We start from the raw sequence: 21,237 nt of genomic DNA, 5'->3' as shown, positions 1-21,237 counted from the left end.
GTTCTAATTTATCTTCTCTAAATTTCTAATTTTTAACATATTTTTGCCTTAAATTACCAAAGACCTTTGTCCCCTAATTGTGTTAAACTGTGGAGGTATGACCTAGTGCGTTTTAGAACTTTTGTTCTTAGAACAGAAATATAATGTTTCCAATTATTTGCAGTTCACCTAATGTTGCCAAAAAATTTCATGTTGGACATTTACGTTCTACCATCATAGGTAAGTGTTGTTTCACAGAAAATACTAAACATGCTTTGGGGGCAGTGTTTGATATAATGCAGTCTAATGGTTTAATGCTTAAATAACAACAGGGCAAAAAACAAAAAAGTTTAAATTTATATGAGCTTTGATACTAGTTAAATATTACACGAAATGGGAAAAATTGGTTTAGAAGTAGGAAAAAAATTTGTTTCAAAACCAAAAGATTAACTCAGAAACTAGTTTTAACTGATATGTTTATGTTTTTAACATTTTAAAACTACGTATGCATATGGAGAAGATCTAAAAGATGCAAAAATGAAAATAGTTATGTTGGGATGATAGTAATCCCCCCAATTTTTTGTCCATATATTTTGTTTTTAAAAAGAAACAATGTTATATATCAATTATATCTCAATTAAAAAAAAAACTCATGTCATGTGAGTGCTAATTGGAATGTTCAAGACTGGAAATTGAAACACTGTTCTAATAGATTACTATCATACTTTATAGCTATAATGCTTCAGTGTATATACTTACAATTTCCATGTATTTAAAACATATAATACAGTCCAATTTAAAAACTGCAATTAGAATTGTATAATATTAGAATTGGGAGGGACTTTGAAATTTATCTCATCTAATCTGTCTTCCGATATAGAAATCTGTCTATTGCATGCTTAAGAGAAAGCCCTTTAACCTATACTTGAATACTTCTAAGAACTGGAGAAATCAACACTTGGTACCATAGATTATTATTAAACTGGAGTCAGCTCTCATTGTTACAAAGTTCTCAAGCAACATTTTAAGAGAGGAAATGACAAGACTTGAAAAAAATATAAGAAATATACTGTATCATAAAAGCTACATGAGTAAGTCAAAAGTGTAGAAGTAAGTGATGGGTAGAGCATGATAAAATTGTTTAATGGTTAATAAGATAAATATTTGGACCAGGAAGAAAGAATATTTATTGAGAATTTACTTAACCACGTTAAGTTTTTTCATATGTTAGCTCAATTAGTTTTACAACAGCCCTATTTAGTAGTTAAGTACTGCTAACTCCGGTCTATGGATGAGGAAACTCAGATACCAAAAGTAACTTTTCCAAAATCACACAGCTGGTAAGTATCATAGCTAGGATTGGAAAGGAAACAGTTCCAAAGCTGATTCTATCTCTTAGTTGAATTTGTAAGATAATAAGGTGCTAAGGAAAAATAGGAATAGTCTGAGTACTATCTGAAGAAGGTGGTTCCTCTTGCTGGGACTATATAGAGTGGGAAAGTCTAGAAGTAGGGAAGCTGGAAGAGAATTAGCTGCAATATTTAAGTCACATATGTATATTATTTGCAGAAAACTAGATGTACTCTAGTAAAAGCAGGAAGAGATTCACTATAGGACATTGAAGCATTTACAGAGTTGCTGGGAGTGCTGAGAAGCTTTGGATTAAGCTGACAAAAATGACTCTTAAAACTGTACCATAGAGCTTGGTCATCAAGGGAGCTTCTACCTTTTCTGCAATCACTTCAGCACTGCTCTAGAACCATGCTGCCCAGGAAACTGCCACGAGTCCTGCCATTCCTTCTAGAATTCATACTGGCAAAAGAGGCAGCCTCGTACCCGATTTTTCAATCACCTTGCAGGTCGGTCACATGATGGCACACTAGGACCTCGATTAGTAATGTCACACGCATATACACAAAGCCTCCACAGCTGTGCTTGTCAGAAAAAAAATGTAGCTCTCCTTCCACCTTCCTTTCCACCTTTGAAATCTCATGCAAAGTGTATCTGATTGCCCAAACCTAAATGACCTCTGGACGCCTAACTGCAAGAGAGTTTGGGAAATGTAATTTTTAGGTTTCCAGACGCTATAGTATGTTGAGGGCACACTAGAAGAATGGAATAGATGTTGAATATGAAACCAGTATCAGCAGTTCAGGGAGGTGAAAGCTTTGGACTGCTGTGTGCTGTTAGGGAGCAGGCATGAAAAGATGGATTTCAGTACTTGAAAGAAGGTAAAGTGAGCTATTTAGAAAAAACAAAACAGAACAAAAAACAGTATAGCTCAGATTCTTTAGGGCACAGCCAAATTATTTTTTGGTAATTACTGAGATTGTTATTTTTCTGTCCTTGGGATTAACTTGGAGTAGCAATTACTTTAACATGTGTTCCCACCTCCCATTAATGTTAATGAAAATTTTGTTCTTGTGAAAATTGTGAGATTCTTTGGAATAACTGCCCCCAAAATAATTCCTTACTTCCTTTCTATAGCATAGATGAAAACATAATAATATTTTAGTAAAAAAAACAAAAACAAAAACTTAAGGTGGTAAATTTTGCCAAAAGAATTTTCTATGTTATACTTTGATAATAGAGAAGCACATGGTTCTTATGCCAAAATGGATAACAAAAATGAGAAACTGTATATTTTATTGGTTACTAGGAAATTTCATAGCAAATCTCAAAGAAGCTTTAGGACATCAAGTAACCAGAATAAATTACCTTGGAGATTGGGGCATGCAGTTTGGTAAGTTTGAGATTTTATTTTTCATTTCACTGTTAAATTTAATGTTTTAATATTATGTCACTTGATCATCTGGACAGAATATAGGCAGAATCCCATTAGATAAAGTAATGCCTCTTTTTTTCCTAATTTTTTTTTTGCATAAACCTTGTATTCCTTTTTATTAGAGGAATTCTCACCACATGTAAATTTGGGGGAGGAAACTACACACATTCAGAGCAACACCTGATAAATACAGGCTTTTGTGGTTTTATTAAAGAAAAGTAGCTTACATTTGTGAGTTTAGTGTAGAAGTGAGTATACAGGGGGAAAGTAAGTCTAGCTGTATACACCCCTCTCAACCACAGCCCTGCTATTTTTAAAACAAGGGAAGTCCAACCTCCCTGGGCATCCTACATGAAGGGTGATCTGTTATACCCTGGGCCAGTGGCCTAGAGGAAAAATAAAATGGGATACTTTGACTCCCCTTTAAACTGTACAGTGGCAGGTGGGGTAGGGTGATCAGAAAGCAAAGAGAGGAATGAGACCCAGGCAGATGAGTGCCACAAAGTATTTCTAATGTCATGAGTTTAGTCAGAACCACTCCGAGTTCATACATACCAATAATCAAGGTGTGGAAGGGCAGGATAAATGAAGACGCTAAGGCAGTGAAGGATTGGTAGCATGTAAAATACAAACTTTTAAAAATATCTGGCCTACTACGTGTGTTTTAAGATCCAGCCCTAGTGTTACCTCTGTAAAGCACTCTGACACACATACTCACCCTTGCCCGGCTTCTCACATCACCAAGTTCCTAGTACCCAGCTCTACTCAAATAGGCTTCTGTCTAACTGTATTCTTTGTGTGCTTCTCTCCCTGCTAGACAGTATGTTCCTTGAAGGCATGGACTGTGTCTGAATTATTTTTGTTTCCATAGGGCTTGGCACATAAGAGGTACTCAAAATGAGGAATGACTGTCCTAGGAAGTATTTTATAATACTAATCCAAACGAAAGGCTAGGTAATAGTTTAAAGCTTTTATAAAATGCAGTGTACGCTGCCAGTGCTGAAGTTCACCAATAATGTGTTTCTATCTAGTGAAATGAAATCAGAGCTTCTAAAAGACCTTTATCATGACCTTCTCTTATGAATATTATCCTTTCAGTTAATTAAAATCCTGTTTAAACCTTCGCTGTTCACAGTGAGGAATCAGAAAACATACCCTGCATTTTAAAAGTCCACCTGCAGTCCACAACATCTGGCAGCCAGAGGTTTAGGCTCTAGGCTCAGCAGTCAGATTTAATAAGTAGCGTCAGCTCTATATTAGTTTGACCGATTTAGGCATTTCACAGGCATTAGAAAATATGTGATTATGGTATTCATGAAATTTTAGCTGCGGGATTTTATTACAGCTGTCTTTCTCTAAAGGACTACAGTGGTTAATGATCTGTCAACATTTCCATTATAAGCGTCATTGCTGAAGAGTTTTAATTTTGTTTGAGCTATCCCCTATTGAAAGCTGGCAGACAGTTCCTAAGCAGAGATTAGTTTTTGGAAAATACTAGGTGGAATGTTAAATGGAATTGGCCTTTACTTTTTCTATTTCTATTTTTTAGAACACTCTGGGCATCTTTCCTCACTCTGCTCCCAAGACTCTGAATCACAATCACCTTTGCTTTTGCTTGCAAGTGAATAGAGCTGGTACATTTTTCAGTCATCCTTCTAGTTCCTGTCTAAGCTCCTGCGTATTGTATGTCCGTGTGTGCAGTAGCATCCCACTTTCTGCTGAGCCTGCACAGAAAAATGTATACCAGCAAGGCCCAATGGCAATAGCTCCTTCAGAGCTGAAGCTCGGTAATCCATATAGTTGTAGAAACACATTGTTTTTTTTAAAATAAACTACCTTTTATTGCTTTGGGCCCTAGGCTATAGATGTCCTTTCAAACTGAAACTGTGATCATCTTTTAGCAAAATATCTTAAAAGTATAAATAGTCACAGTCCATACTACGAATTTTCATCGCTAGTTTATAAACCTCAATTACTATTTTTTTAAAAAAGGTTCAAATTAACACTATCTCTGAATGCTGAACTTAATCATCAAAGACTAAAATAATATCACTGACGAATAACAGACAAATACATGGCCAGATAAAAGAATTTTGTTGCTTGGTGACCTTGAGTGGGAGAAGTAGTCAGGGATGTTTCGAGTTTTATCTTCTATTGTTCTAATTCAGTTGTTTAAGAACTAATATTATAGCACCCAGCTAATTCCTACCTTCGTTTTGTTTTAAGATCTACAAGTTTAAGAAGCAAGTTTGGAAACCACTTGCCATCAGTTTGTTCTCACAGGTTCTGAGTGTCCAGTGCCTAGAGCAGCATGATATGTTCCCCAGAGTAGCTGCTCAACAAATGCTTATTTCATTATGTCTGCTAAGGAGGTGTGGGGGACTGTGGGTACAAAGATTAATTAGTCCTAGACTCTGCCTTTGATGAGCTCATAGTTTGTTGGTTTCTGTGAGATTAAATTCAGTGATTGATCTATTTCAGTTGTATTGAATTTGTGATTCAATATACTGAATTTGACTTGTGTCAATTTATGGGGTAGCGGAAGGTGATAGCATATGGTTTGCAATGTTCTCAGGATACATAATTGTGTATATTGATCTTTTTATAGAACTATACCTGTTCCCTCCATGACTGTTCTCTACTGTTCCATTTTATCATTTTTTCATTTACGGATTATTGTGGTAGGTCTTCTGGGAACTGGCTTCCAACTGTTTGGCTATGAGGAAAAACTCCAGTCCAATCCTTTACAGCATCTCTTTGAAGTAAGTTGGCAAGAAACAATATTAGAAAATGTTTCAACTTTTTTGTTTTTCAGTGTGCTGTGCAGTTTAGTAACACATTTTTAATCCCAAAGGTTTTAAAAAATATTCCTTAAAACAAGAAACCAAAATAATTGAAGATGTTGCTTTTATTTTATTGGGGAGTTCTTTTAATTTTCAAATCCAGTGCTCTTTTATTACTATTTTAGTTGATTCAGGATGGTATATCTTCATGTATAGAATCATTTTAGAATAAACACATAGAATAACAATTCAACACAGAGAGAAATTTCTCAATATTTGTCAGTTGCTGTGTACTGCAGCTTTCTTCATGGTAATAACTAAAATTCATTTAGACTTGAAAAACATGCGTATATACTTTTTCCTCTTGTTCTCTCTGAATTTGTATGTGCTTTTTTCATTTCTATCTTTCAGCTTCTTTTCCTGGCTTTGGCCTAATGTGAACTCCTTTGTATCCTACTTCATTAGTTCCTTTGTTTCTCTGTCCTCAGTCCTTCCGGGAGTTCATTAATAAAACTCTTCCTGTCCAGTTTACCTCCAGGGATGTATACCCTTTTCATTGTCCCAGTTGTTAATCTGTGCTGTACCTGGGCCTCACAAGAAGAATTACAGATACAGTGTCAGCCATGTTGGGGACAGAGCTGGGGATCAAACTGAAGATGGTATGCCAGTGTGTGAGGAAGAGTGCGTGCCAAGTAATACCTCACTTCTCGAGCCAAAGCCAGAAAGAGCATTGCATCATTTTTGTTAAATGGTTTTTCCCCTGCAGCTGACTTTGTAGTTAGATTTAACAAAAATACATTCTAATTCTTAAAGACTTTTAAAGGTTTATAATTTCCTCCTGAGTCCATGCCTACACTGCACTTTAAGTGCCTACTTTTGATTTATAATATTAACCAAAAGACTTTTCCTCTCTTTCCCATTAAGAGTTTTATTGATAGGCAAGAGTTTAAAAATTAATAATTCTTTGTGGTTGTCTATAAATAAACATAAAACATAAATAAAAAAAAAATTAGTGTCTGGAATTTTTACTGTATTATTTTTTAAAACTGAATAATGGCAAGTATTTTTTACCACAAGCTTAGTGAACCTTTCATCAGATTCAGGCCCACAGAGACAACCCATGGTGCATAAAATATAAATGCCTGCTTGGAGACCTTGTGTCATTGAGAGAACATTTTTAAGAATTTATTAGAGTTTATTACAGCTTCACATATGAGAGTTACTGTTCTTACCTTTCTTCCACCCTGCTGCAAAAGTTTTTATTTAATCTTGAACAGTAAATCTTTGTTGCCCATAATATTTTAAATATTTTCAATTAAAAACCTAGCCAAAAGCATTTCTTTTCTAAAACAGCGATAAACGTTAATAATTACAGTTTTATATTGTGCGTTTACAGGCAGATTTTTAAGTGCTGATTAATGCTCTTTTATTGTTCTATTTTGATAGTGTTAGTTGATTTTCAGTAATGTTTGGTTTATAACTATAAATTGCTGAAATGCCAAGATTCTTCAAGTAGTAGAAGGGGTTTTTATGTTTTGTTTCAATTATTTCTATTTTAAATTTTAAGAAAGGGAAAAGATTCTGGTTAAGATTTTTTCTAAAACTATTCTTATCAGTAGTTTGAATGCATATTACATTTTTAAATGTTTGACTATTTGAGTTTAGAGTCCTAGATTTAAAAGAACTAAAATCTTTACTGGAAATAAGGATATTTTGTGTATGTTTGCTTATAAGTTGTGTGCATGTGAGAGAGAGCGGTTTTGAATCACAAATAATACATAGTATATCTTTACTCCTGTAAGTTGGGCTTCATAGGCATACCTCATTTTATTGTGCTTCATTTTATTGTGCTTCACAGTTGCATTTTTTTACAAATGGAAGGCAAGACCCTCCATCAGCAAAAAGATTGACTCACTTTATTGTAATACTTGATTGCAGTGGCCAGGAACTGAACCACAGTATCTCCGAGGTTATGCCTGTATTAAGCAGTTGTCAATGGATAGGTCATTCAAAAGTCAGAAGTTTGCAATTTGCTGTTTTATAGTGACTCCCTCAGTTTTCCTACACCTAACCCAAAATCATCTTTCTCTGTTTTCTAACTGACTTATGCTGGACTTACTCATAGGACCACATGGAAATTCATTTTTTATGATAATGTGTGTCAGGTCTCCCAAGACCACACCCACGTCCGGTGATTCACTAGGACTCACAGGACTCAGCATATAGTTGTACTCAGAGCCATTATTTATTACAAGGAAAGGGTGCAAAATAAACTCCACAAAGGGAAAAGGCACGTGGGGTGAAGTCTGGAGGAAACCAGGCCCCCGCTTTCTAGAGTCCTTTCTCCCTAGTAGGGCCACACAGAATGTACTTAATTCCTCCTGCAACAAATTGTGACAGTACATGAGATGTTGTCTGACCAGGAAAGTTCCTTAGATGCTCCGTGCCCAAGGTTTCTATTGGAGGATCATGTAGGCACCCTCTGCTTACCATGTACAAAAATTCTGAACTCCCAGGAGGAAAGCAGGTGTTGAGCATAAACCATATTGTTTGCACAAACTGTGTCGGTACAGTGAGCCACTCAGGCTGGTGGCAACATTCCCCAAATCCAAGTTCCCAGATGGCAACCAAGGGCTAACCTTGTGAACAGAACATTTTAAGAGTACCAGTCTCAGGCCTACTGTATTAACTCTTTTCTGCACAACATGCTTTAAAGAGGAAAAAAAATATTAGGTAGTTTTCACCTGTATTTAGGAGTATGTATTCATGTAATTCTGCCATTCCAGTAATTAACACAAGCCATCTATGAAAAGTGAGGCATTTTCATATACCTTCAACACCTTGAGACAGATGTTTAATGCCCTGTCCCTTTTGTTGGTAGTATCTAGTGGGTATAAACCACATTCCACTTGTCCAGTGTATTCTCCAGCAATAAAATCACTTTTTCTACCCAAATCTTGCTTCTGTGACATTTTGATGACAGTACCATACAAGTTTAGAGGCCTTGCACTTTTTGGTAGTTTACTTGCCAATTTTTATTACTTTCATGCTACTTTAATCGCTTCCTGGAAAAAATATGAGGATAGTAAAATTATCATTCATGTTTCACTCTGGAAATGAGTTACAATTTATAAGTCAAATCTTTATAGTCCATATGCCCAACTTCAATACTATTTGAGCTATAATTTTAGAGACTGGAAAATGATTAACTTTGCATTTTGGAGATTGGAAAATGATGAAGAACTCTTGTGAACACGGAATCCTAGAACTGGAAGAGCCCTCAAAGAGCTACCCAACTCCACTCCTGTCCTTGGGTGGGTGCAGAATTAAACCGGCCAAGACAGGTGGTGCAAAAACCCTCTAAAGTGAGTGCTCTACACAGTTCTCAGGAGTCCCAGTTGGAGTGTAATTAAGCTAACTATCCACAGGGTCTTCCTAGATCACCTGTTTTACTGGTCTTTCACAGATTTAGAACACAGTTAAAAAATCTTTCATTAAAACAACTGCTAAGTCATCCTTTGGCGTTTTCTTTACCAAATTGGACCATCCTACTTTCTTCAACAATTGCTCAGAGAAGTTGTAACAATAATAATGACTTAAAAAAAAAAAAAAAGACATGCTAGTCTAGTCGAAGCCAGGCTTTTTTAACATAAGGGACTGTAAACTTGGATAAGAAGAAAAAATTACACGTTATTTTCACTAACCTTTATTAGAAATTTAACATTTCCCTTCATTTCTGTATCACAAATTTTAAAATAATATTTGGATAACTGTATTTCAATGTAATTATTTCCTTTGTAATCCTATGTACTTTATGCATTTAGAAGCATTTGGAGAAGGGGTCTGTAGGGTTCACTGATGGCCTATGGCAAAAAAAAAAAGAAAAAAGGTTACACACAGTCTGTGATGAGGGCAGTTGGGTAATCTTTAAATGAGAATTCTCAGGATTATCTTTTGTTTTCTTCTTTTCCTTATTGAAGATGACTGGCTAATAATATTTTTTGTTTAACGTACTGTTGTGCTTGTAGGTTTATGTACAAGTTAATAAAGAAGCAGCAGATGATAAGAGTGTAGCAAAATCAGCACATGAGTTCTTCCAGCGATTGGAACTGGGTGATGTGCAAGCACTTGCACTGTGGCAAAAATTTCGGGATTTAAGCATAGAAGAGTACATTCGGATTTACAAGGTACCCGTCCACTCTCCTGCTCTCCTGTAGGGCTCTTGACTGGTATTGCTGGGCAGTCAAGTTCCTTCTGAAGCTCACGTTTTAAGAACAGATTTGGCACTGAGTTGAAAATTAGGACTCAAATGTTGTTCTTGGGGTGAAAGTTAGAACTATGAATAATCTGGAAGCCTGTGAACTTCAGACTGAGTATCAGGTAACATTCTGATACTTCATCTCAGTCTGGCTTTTCTCTCTTGCAGCGTACCTTCGCTTTTCCTTAACCATTTTTAATTATTTTACTTCCTTAGGCCTATGTGTAATGGCTATACATTTGTTCATTTAATAAACATTTAAGGGCATGGGAAAAATGTAACAGTGAATATGAGAAATAAGTTTTCTCATGGACTTTACCTTCTAGCATGGAGACAGAGCCAATTAAACAAAGATAGTATAAATCAAACAAGAACGTATAGTCGGTTAGATGGTGATGAGGCTATGAACAAAACTGAAGCAGGGAGGAAGAGATCAGGTGTGCTGTCTGTGCGCGGAATGAGGCGAGTTTTAATAAAGACACCTACATGGTTGGAGCAAGTAAGCAAGATGAGGAAGAGGAGGAGAGAAGGTTGCAGGGGTTTTAGGCTGGGGTGTGATATAAGACATTTTCCAGGGCTCTCCAATCTGGCTTCCTGCTGTGATGGAAATGTTCTGTATCTGTGCTGTCCAATAGCATAGCCACTAGCCATGTGTGACTGCTGAGCACTTGAAATGTGAGTAGTGTGGTTGAGAAACTAAATTTTCAGTTTTATTGAATTTGAAAAGCCCCACGTGCGTAGCAACTACCGTATCGGACAGCACAGCACGATTGTGAGGACTCAACTGGTGGGGAGGGAGCCGTTAGAAGGTTAGAGCAGAGCAGTGACTTGATCTAATTCTTATTTTCCCCATCTGTGTGACAGACTGTACAACATCCTATACTGTCTCAGGGGAAACTAATGGGGCATTTAAGTAACATTCTTTTGTTTCTGTACCCTTTTAGCGTCTAGGAGTACACTTTGATGAATACTCAGGAGAATCATTTTATCGTGAAAAATCTCAAGAAGTCTTAAAGTTGCTGGACAGTAAAGGACTCCTACAGAAAACAATGTATGATCAGGTTACTATTCTTCAGTAAAGTCTTGCTGTTCTATGAAATTGGTATTGATATATTCTCTCAGTAAGGACAGCAGAGTGTGCTGTGCGACCTTCTGGCATTTTTTCATAGTGCTTTTTGCTGTCCAAAGTACTTTCCCACATGCTGTCTTTTGCTGCCATAAAGTTCTGGTCAGGTTGGGAGAAAGGATGTTGTTATCTGCTCTTTACACATGAGCAAACTGAAGCACAGAAAGTAGTGACCTGCCCTGAGGCCACACAAGCTAATAATGGTGTAACTGAGAAATGGAACTAGAACTCATGTCTTCTCATTCAGCCCTGCCTTTTTAAAAAAAATCCCATCCTGTTCAAAACAGGATTTAAGGCAGTTTATGAAAACAGGTACACTACGACCGATAAGCTTTTGAAAGAGTAAAATGAGGAAATCAGGAAGCAAGGGCAGAGAAAACAATTTGAAGTCAGGGATAATATTAGTACACCATGTAGCACACGGTGGTTTTGTGTCATTGCTTAAGGTAGAGTTCTAATTTAGCTTTCAGCTGCCTGTCAGCCAAACTACCAGAAATACCAGTCATAGGAGCCCAGGCATCTGTAATGTAGGAGCAAACGAGTTGCTTAGACACTTTCCATAGTGCCAAAGAGCAACTTCTCTTGTCACCCTTATACGGAAGACACAGAACGTGTTTCATAACATCCTCAGACATGTCCTTACGGTAAATTTGTAGATTGCCATATACAAATTCTAATTTTTGATCAGGCAGGAAAGACAGTAACAGATTCCATGGTTTTATTACTCAGGGTTATTTTCTAGCATGTTAAAAATTACCCCATGTATTGAATTTCATAATAGCTTGCATTACAAGAAGATATTTCATGTTAAAGTACAGTTGAAATCTCATTTTTTCAACTGGCTATGGTAAAGACATCTAAGTATCTTATCCATATTTACAGATTTTAAAAGGATAGGATAACCAAATATTAATTACATCATGCCCACTCTTAATAGATTCATGGTCAGATTCCTTTTTTTTTTTTCACTGTTGGTTACACTACTTATTGCTACTTAAGTAATAAAAATAGCTTCTGGTTTGCCAAAGATAATGTTATAGATGTTACACTTTTAAAGGTCTTAATTTATTATGTTGCTTCAGAGTTACCTTTTTGCATTTCTAGAAAAGGAACAGCTGTAGTGGATCTTTCTGGGAATGGTGACCCCTCCTCAATTTGTACTTTAATGCGAAGTGATGGGACGTCTCTCTATGCTACCAGGTTTGTATCTAATGTGAAGGTCAACATTACAATGTGTATATGAGGTCGGACAATTAAGTTCACGAACTCTTCCTAGAAAAAGTGCTACATACCTCATTGCTGAATATCACTATGGTCACCTTCAAAGTACTCCCCTTGGGAAGCTATGCACTGATGCGAATGCCTAGTCCACCCTTCAAAGCAATTTTGGAACTCTTTTTAAAATGGTCATCAGAGCTGTCATCCTATTAACCTTGGTGTCCTGAATGTCATCAAAATGTCTTCCTTTCAATATTTCCTTTATCTTTGGGTAAAGAAAGAAGTCATTGGGAGCCAGATCAGGTGAGTAGGGAGGGTGTTCCAATACAGTTATTTGTTTACTGGCTAAAAACTCCCTCACAGACAGTGCCGTGTGGGCTGGTGCATTGTCATGATGCAAGAGCCATGAATTGTTGGCGAAAAGTTCAGGTCGTCTTACTTTTTCACTAAAACACTTCTAAATAGTAAACTTGGTTAACTGTTTGTCCAGTTGGTACAAATTCATAAAGAATAATCCCTCTGATATCAAAAAGGGTTAGCAACGTCGTTGCAACAAGTTTGCGAACTTAACTGTCAGACCTCATGTGACTTCATGTTCTTTATTCTAGAATTAACGCTAAAACAATCATTTTATCCTCAAAACTATTACCAAATGCTAATTTCTAAATCTTGTCATCACTCCAAATATGTTTATTGGGTTTCTGTTTGTTGACAGTTATAGTTCCTGAAAAGATTTAATATCATCAGAAAAGTGACTGAAAACTATTTACAGTTAGTTAAACATCATAAGATTTTCACAGCTGAGTACATTGTTCTATAAACTGTAAAACTGAGATACCTCATAATCAACTATTTCACCATATTTTCAATTGCATATTGGCAGGAAATGTATACTAGAAGGTGGCCATGTTGGCTCAGTGGTGTTCTCACTCTTTAAAGACCATCTTACGTACACAGAAGTGTCAGTCCTCATTCTGATTATGGGAAAATAGGCCGTGTCGCTTATAATAGAAGAATAGCTAGCAGATACTTTTTTAGCTACTATATCACCTATGTTTTAAGTATGTTCTTTGAGAGAATGTATTGCACATAAGTGACCATTAGGTGATTCTTTCCAGTAGGTTTTTTTTTTGTGGAAATTAACAAGTCCTAAAACGTTTACCTGCTTTGCCTAGAGCTATTTTAGTTATTGCTACTTGTCCCAGAGCTCTTATGTTTAAAATCTTTTCACAGCACTTTTATTATTATTGCTTTTCCCAAAGCTATTTTTGTTATTTTCACTTTGTATCAAAGTATGACATTGGGATTATATAAGCATAGTATACCCCAAGCTATGGGATAATAGGCATTCTTAATTAGTAAAGCCTCATTACTATTAAATAGATAAAACAAATTATTACCCACACCTGCTTACTAACTCTTAATTTATGGCCGTTTTTTCAGAGATCTTGCAGCTGCTATAGATCGAATGGACAAGTATAATTTTGATACGATGATTTATGTGGTAAGTAATCACAATAAAGAACAAAAGTTTATGATCCCTAGCTCATGAAAACTGCAAAAATAGAAATTAGACGCCATGTTGAAAAACTATGGAAAAATAATTTTGTCAAGCTATAAAAAGAATTCAATACTAAGTGTATTTAAGGTAGCAACCACTATGTTAAAAAAAGAAAAAGAAAAAGAAAAACCCTTAAAAATAAAAAAATTCAGATTGTTTCATAGTAAAAACAAAATTACTCAAATCAGGAAAATGGTTATGTGAAATGAGTATGTACAGATCACTATAATGCACTTTAAAAAAATAATTTTCTGTTTTACATACTTTAAGACTCACAAGAAGTTTTAAATAGTAGTTTCCATATAACCTTCACCCAGCCTTCCCCAAAGATAGTATCTTACATAACCATAGTACTTCGTCAATACCAGGAAACCGACATTGGAAGAGACCTTAGTTAATTTTGCCAATTTTTACATGTATTGGTGTGTGTGTGTGTGTGTGTGTGTGTGTGTATGAAATTTTATCACATATGTAGATTCACATAACCATCACTGCATTCAGAAAACAGAGCTGTTCCATTATAAAATGAACTCCCTCATGGCAACTACTTAATAGTACCTTCTCCCCAACCCTAACCCCTGGCAACCACTGTTCTGTTCTCCATCACTACAGTTTTGTAGCGATGCAAGTGTTGTGTAAATGGACTCACAGTAGGTAACCTTCTGAGATTGGCATTTTTCACTCAGCATAATGAATGCCCTTGAGATCCACCCAAACTGTTGTATCAATGTTTTGTTCCTTTTATTGCCCAGTTAGTCTCTTCTTACCTTCCTTTCCATGTGCAACCTCACTTCCCCTTAAGAAAAAAAGGTGCCCTTAAGTATCTTCTTAGAGCTTACCTTCAGCCTTCTAGGAGATGAAGGTCGTAACAGCTGAGAGAAGGAATTTAAATAGAATGCTCAGAACATTCAAGTTCAAATTTCCTCCTGACAGTGGAGTGTAGCAGCTCTTATTTCCTTCTGGTGCACTCAGTGTAAACATTCTACTACTGGCATCCTCTTTGTGTGTTTATTTAAACATCAATTGACAATGACTCTAGTCTGTCAGAACTCAAGTATTTTAATTTGATTCATGTCCAACCTATTTTTGTAGATTAATTTACCACTGTTGTTTTATTTTAAATACATTTTTCTCAAGACAGATAAAGGGCAAAAAAAGCATTTTCAGCAAGTGTTCCAGATGCTGCAGATCATGGGGTATGACTGGGCAGAAAGGTACTGTCTACCTGGTTCTTCATTGCCTGCCTCCCGATCATTAATTGTTGGGTCAGCCAAGTCCGAAAGTGTAACAGGTTTCTCAAGATGCTCGTTGAAACTTCTTCGTTTCAAAGTGTTTGTGTGCAAAAGCAGATTTGTTTTTGTGTTCACTTATGCCCTGGCTATATTAATTTCTAGCTTAAAAACATTTGATAAGTGTGTTTTTATTAGATGTCTGCTTGCAGTGGCTTGATGTTCAAAATTCTGAGCCTCCTTTTTTTCTTAAAGGCAGCTAGGAATTTAATCACATGCTAGTGATTATCTCTAGAAAATGAAGCTGAGTGTTTAACATATTTTGTGACTTACATATCACATCATATTTCAATTTATTAATTTTTTAAAATCCCTCTAGGAAAGTTGAAGTTCAAACTGGCTCTCTAAAAGTGTTATTCTATATTTTGATCACCAGATCATTTTTAGTTTTCGGTTAACTAAATGCCCTCTCCACTTCAGGTGCCACCACGTGCCCTTTGGAGTAGTGCAAGGGATGAAGACTCGAAGAGGAGATGTTACTTTTCTGGAAGATGTCTTAAATGAGATTCGATTAAGGATGCTACAGAACATGGCTTCTGTTAAGAGTGAATTCACTTTTTTGTTGTTATAACTTACATGCTATTTTTATATATTGCTGGACTTTTTTGCATGTGATTTATTCCCTCCATTGAACTTTCACTAACCTTGTCAAAAATAGCTTGCATTAATTAGAGGTGCCAGAATTTTCAGACTTGCTACTCGGGTGTTGTTCAGTTCAATAATCTGAGTTGATATTACCCTGGGCCTCTATTCATGGACAGTTTCAGATTGTCATTCCACTGTTGGAGTGGTTATGTGAAGGTCCTATGTTACATAACTGGAAACAATACACAAGTCCTCTGGCTTTGTTTAACCTTCAGCCTTGGAAAAAATAAGTACCAGCTATATCTATTGTCTTACAAAGAATATTTACAAGAAAAATAAGTTTGTGTATTTTCCCTTTTAATGAAGGCAGGGGAATTGTCATTGTCAAAGCTTAATTAGCCCAAATTAGGAAAGTAAATTGCCCACAGTGAACCTGTTTGTTCTTGATACTGCCAGCATCCATTTTCAGCAGATTCTGTCTCCCCTTAAATCCCTGATTAGATCTATAGCTTCATGCAGGTTACTGCCTTTGTCTGTTTCAGCTACCAAAGAACTCGAGAACCCACAGGAGACTGCAGAGAGGGTCGGGCTCGCAGCACTCATTATTCAGGTCTGTCACGACTACTTCCTCTGTGACCCTTTTGTTTGGTACTAGAACAAATCCCAGGACTGAAGGTTTACTGTCATTTTAGGACTTCAGAGGTTTACTCTTGTCTGACTATCAGTTCAGCTGGGATCGTGTTTTGCAGAGTCGTGGGGACACAGGTGTCTTCCTGCAGTACACACACGCCCGCCTCCACAGGTGAGAGGAGTCCATAGGCGAACACTGGGCACGCTGCCCTTGGGCGGGGGGGTCGGGGCTTGGCTGGTGCAGTCCTAAAACCAGAGGCCCTGGTCACTGGGCTTCTCAGACATCTCATATTCAAGACTAGTTAAAGTACAGTGGACTGTTATGTTCGGTTTCTGTGGGGTTTTTAAAATATTTATTAATTGAGCACCTATGCCAGAAATGCTCTTGTGTACTTTATTTAGTACTCAGAATAACCCTGCTAAAGAATATAGTCCATTCTCAGATGAAGAAACTGATTTAAGAAAAACTGAGGCATCAGGTCAAACAATGTTAGCTTCAAAGTCTAGGACTGTAGTCATGTGCCACTGAATGACAGGGATATATTCTGAGAAATGCACCATTACATGACTTCGTCATTGCACGAACACCTTAGCGTGCACTTACACACACCAAGATGGTACGGCCCATGACACGCCTGGACTAGATGGTATAGCCTGCAGCTCTGTAGGGGAGTACAAAGAGTTTTCCCTCTACCCTTCTGGGTTTTTGGCTGAGATATCCCTGTAATAAAAGACAGATTAGCAGGAGAAAATCTGAAGTTTAAGTAACATGAATACCTTCCTGTATACATGGGAGAGACCCAGGAAAAATGAGTTATTTGCCAAAGTGATTATAGCTACCACCTTAAATACCATCTTCAGCTGAAAACAAAAGCTGTTGGGGGTGGAAAGTCAGTTATGGGAGGTGAAGAGGAAAAGCACAGTAAAGAATGGTAAGGCTGTTAAACAGATTTCAGTCTTGGGCTTTTGCATTGATGAGAGTTTCTAGAAGTAAGGTCATCCCCATCTTCCTGGTACAGCATGGAGATACCCTTACAAATGTAAATGTCTTTTACAAAGGGTAACTTCTCCGTGGTTTTCAGAGCTTCTTCAGTGTCTGCTGTCTCTTAAAATTAACCAGCCTAAATAATCCTCATGCCAAGTAGACAAATTTGGGGGTGACAAATTGTTTTTCTACAGCTCCTAGGCTACAAACCTGTACAGCATGTTACTGTACTGGATGCTGCAGGCAACTGTAACACATGGTATTTGTACTGTGTTGTGCTGAGTTAGGTAGGCTAGGACGTCACTAAGTGATAGGAATTTTTCAGCTCCATCATAATCTTACGGGCCCACCGTCCTATATGTGGTCCACGGCTGACTGGCGTTCTGGGGCATGACTGTGTATTGAGGTGAGCACGACTGTGGATTGTGAGATGGGGTTCATCACTTGCAATTAGGTGTCCTTGAATGACTTGTTTGATCTTTTGTTCTTTTTAAACTTTTGATAACAGTTTGGAAGAGACTTTTGGATGTGGTTATCTAAATGACTTCAACACTGCTTGTTTACAAGAGCCACAGTCTGTTTCAATTCTCCAGCATCTTCTCAGGTATGGTTTTCTGGTGTTAGTCGGCTTCCGCTCAGTGAAATGACTGCTGGCGGTTTGCTGACCACTGGAGTGAACAGGCCAGTAGTTAGTCCTGCCTCCTGCCTCTAGACAGCACTTTCCTAAACGTCTAATTGCAAGTGCACAGAGGCCACCACGCTCACGGTCAGGCGTTAGGTTTTAGAAATATTACCACCTCTGAAGTAGCCCAGGTGCCTAACGTCCTCTAGGTCATGGTATGAGAATATGAAGCCTGGTAAAAGCATAACCGTTTAGTTTTTAAAAAGATCTTCACCCTCTGTGACAAGTGAAGGAAAATCCCTGTGTTTGTTCAACTTCCCTGAGACCATAAGTCCCTTCATTTGTCTCCAATTTCACTTCATAGTCTCAAATATACATCTGTCTGGTGCCCCCACACTGGGCAAGAGACCACTCGTTGGAGCTGTCACAAGCCTTGTTTGTGAAGCCAGGCCTGTCAGGAGAGATCCATCTCTGGAAGGAATATGAGTGGTTAACCAGGCAGTTTTCTGATTGCCACATATGGTCAGTGGTTCATTCCTAGAGTCAGAAGGAGTTAGTTTACTCACATTTGGCTACTTTGTGAGGAAAAATAAGCCAACCTGGTTTTCTTGGCATTGAGGGGTTTGCTAGCTTCTAAATTATGTTCCTAAACATGGTTAAGAGGCTTTTTACATTCAGTTTAACAGCCATGATTTGAGTCCTTGCTCTGGGCTAAGCCTAAGGGATATGAAGATGATTTAGAAAGCACCTGCCATCAAGGAATTTGTAAGAATGAAAAATGTGCCTTTACCTTCAAATGTACACAGGTCTTTTTTCAGATATTTTCTACCCTTAATGATATCAAGTCAATCTTACATCCTAGGTCATGGTCTTACCATCTTAGCTTAGTGTAATAGGTGCACAGTCCTCCCCTGCCAACTGCTCCTGTCATCTTTCTTTTAGGTTCGACGAGGTGCTTTATAGATCATCTCAGGACCTTCAGCCCAGGCACATTGTCAGTTACCTTCTAACTCTAAGGTACTTTATAATCGGGCGATTTTTTGGTGTTAAAAGACATCTGAGACCTGACCTGACAAAAGACCTTTCTTTAATCTAAAGTTTTCCTATAAACAAACCCCTCTGTCTAAAAAAGATTATGGGTTTTAAGTTACAGGAATTTTTGCTTCATCATTGCAAATTAGGAATTGATGTTCATTCATTCAGTGCCATAAGGTACAGTCACTACAGCTTAAGTGAGTAGGAAGCAACAGCCTCATCATAGGTGATTACCGAACAGTGGGTGTTAGGATAGAGTGGGCATAAGAGACAAGTTTAGGGTCCTCAGCCCAGCCTTGAGCAATCAAAGAGGGCTTCTCAGAGGAAAGGGGTAGGTATTAATCAGAAGCAAGGACGCAGGGCAGGAAAAAGCCCAGAGCTGAGCCAGAACATAATACACTAAAGGAACCACAAGCATAGTTCTGGGAGGGGTAAGAAATGAAACATATACACACCTTTTTGCTGTGTACTAAGTAAGGCATTTCATCTTATTTTCAGGCTGGGGGTAGAGGGGGGTCCATACAAAGGTTTTAAGCACAGGAACAGAAAAATTCATCAGCTAGAGGGTAGAGAATGAATTAGAAGGTGAGTCAGTGACACTTGGATAGAAATTTCATGCTAGCTGTTCTAGACACTTTGAATAGAAATTGACTCTTCTGTAGCAACAGCTGTTCTTCCCATAAAGCTATTTAAGAAAGGAAATACTTGCTTTTACTTAAGATTTACTGAAATCAGAGGTTAATTGGGACTGTTTTCTTGAATCAGCTTTTTACCCTGTCTTCCCCAGGTTTAAATAAGATTTTTTTTTTCCCTTTAAGTTCCACTTGGATAGGGATGAAGAAGCCAGAAAGTCTTATTAAATGTCATTTAATCACTGAAACAAATATCATAAGCATCATTTCTCTGACACATTGTTCTCCTTGCTGCCGTGCCTAAATAGAAAAGATGCTTTAAAGAAGAGTGGCCAGTGTGTGCAGAGTGGACTGATGACTAGCCCTCCCCCGCCTCCTCACCACACAGAGGGGAGAGTCCAGGCCATGTAATGCCTTTCATCTTAAAGGAAACCTAAAGGAGGAAAGACTCATTCTTAGAAAGGAATCTCCTATACTTACAAGATCAACAATGAAAAATCAAAATTTTAAGAACTTGTCACCTGGTATTAATAGAACCAGGACCAAAATCTAAAGCTTGAGTTTAGTGTGTTTTACTTTGCCTGTTATGGAAAAGCAGTGAATTCTAGTCTTAACTTTCCAACTCTGGATACATCCTTTAATGGGTCAAGGCTTTTATTTATTGATTGATATTTAAGTTGATGGAGTAAGAGTAGGTATCAACCTTGTATGTTACAACAGAAAATTACTGCAGGTCCTAATTGCAATTTCTCTCTTCCCATTTCAGTCATCTTGCAGCTGTGGCACATAAAACACTGCACATAAAAGACAGCCCTCCTGAAGTGGCCGGGGTATGTTACGTTGAGTGTTTTCTATGTTAATTTCTAGCATCCTTAGACTAATATTACTGCGTCTTGTAGATTTTTCTAAAATAGCATTCTGTTGTTTAGCTAGGGCAATGTGCTTATGGTCTAAGGTCATAGTTAGAATTGGGTTGTAACAGTCAGGGTTTAGAATAGTTTCTAAACTGTGAAGCACATTTTCTACATCAAGTGTTAGAGTGATGAGTTCCCCTTATCTGAAGTGTACTAGATAATGATACTGTCACTCACACTCCCCAACCCTTGGGTACCAACCACTCTTACTATAAGGGATACTGGGAATTTGTCTTCCCTTGCCTACAGTAAACCCTAGGGCACTTTGAGATATTGTTCCTAGTTTAATTTAGAAAAAAGTTAGAATTACTAACTGAATCGAATTCTTTATTTTGTAGGCCAGACTTCATCTTTTCAGAGCTGTCCGTTCTGTCCTAGCCAATGGAATGAAACTTCTTGGGATAACACCTGTATGTAGGATGTGATTTCTCATTAAAATGGCTGTTTAAATGCTAAACGAATTCTAGTTATCTAGTCTTATGCCTTGCTGTTTAGAATTTAAACTATGATTGTGTTAGAATCTATATTTTATTGTCTATGTGATTTATCAACTTACTAAATCATTATCCTTAAAAAAAAAGCATCTGAGTTTCCTCATAGTCAATAAGTACTAAACAGACTTTTGTAAAGCTAAGTTCAATCTTTTAAGATTCATTGTGGTCTAATGGGAATAAGGATTAGAGTTTAAACTCTAGTTTGAGGTTTCTTACAGTGTCCTTCCAGAAACTGTTTTATAACAGATTATCTAATGTTTTCATCAAATAAAATTGATGAGAAAAAAAAAAAATCTCAATTTTCTTGTAATGATGGCTAATTCTGAATAAATTTAGGGAGA

At 37.2% G+C, this 21,237-nt stretch overlaps 1 protein-coding gene across 2 annotated transcripts in view; it reads left to right on the top strand.

Annotated features, from left to right (window-relative positions):
• The window catches only part of RARS2 (arginyl-tRNA synthetase 2, mitochondrial), a 50,932-nt gene extending 29,808 nt beyond the window's left edge, over window positions 1-21,124 (top strand). The window contains exons 6-20 of one of the 2 annotated variants that reach the window (XM_033101141.1): window positions 164-219; window positions 2,639-2,722; window positions 5,450-5,526; window positions 9,576-9,734; window positions 10,750-10,856; window positions 12,036-12,131; window positions 13,593-13,653; window positions 14,848-14,924; window positions 15,420-15,544; window positions 16,127-16,194; window positions 16,334-16,386; window positions 17,708-17,803; window positions 18,764-18,838; window positions 20,255-20,318; window positions 20,741-21,124. In XM_033101141.1, coding sequence (XP_032957032.1) covers window positions 164-219; window positions 2,639-2,722; window positions 5,450-5,526; window positions 9,576-9,734; window positions 10,750-10,856; window positions 12,036-12,131; window positions 13,593-13,653; window positions 14,848-14,924; window positions 15,420-15,544; window positions 16,127-16,194; window positions 16,334-16,386; window positions 17,708-17,803; window positions 18,764-18,838; window positions 20,255-20,318; window positions 20,741-20,827 — 1,285 coding nt within the window. In that variant the 3' untranslated portion in view covers window positions 20,828-21,124. Of the gene's footprint in view, window positions 1-163; window positions 220-2,638; window positions 2,723-5,449; window positions 5,527-9,575; window positions 9,735-10,749; window positions 10,857-12,035; window positions 12,132-13,592; window positions 13,654-14,847; window positions 14,925-15,419; window positions 15,545-16,126; window positions 16,195-16,276; window positions 16,387-17,707; window positions 17,804-18,763; window positions 18,839-20,254; window positions 20,319-20,740 lie in introns of both variants that reach the window. The other variant, XM_033101133.1, reaches the window with a different exon arrangement.
• Window positions 21,125-21,237: the final 113 nt, after the last annotated feature.

This window comes from Rhinolophus ferrumequinum, chromosome 3, assembly GCF_004115265.2.
Source record: "Rhinolophus ferrumequinum isolate MPI-CBG mRhiFer1 chromosome 3, mRhiFer1_v1.p, whole genome shotgun sequence".
Taxonomy (NCBI): domain Eukaryota; kingdom Metazoa; phylum Chordata; class Mammalia; order Chiroptera; family Rhinolophidae; genus Rhinolophus; species Rhinolophus ferrumequinum.
This window is presented reverse-complemented; position numbering and strand designations above follow the sequence as displayed.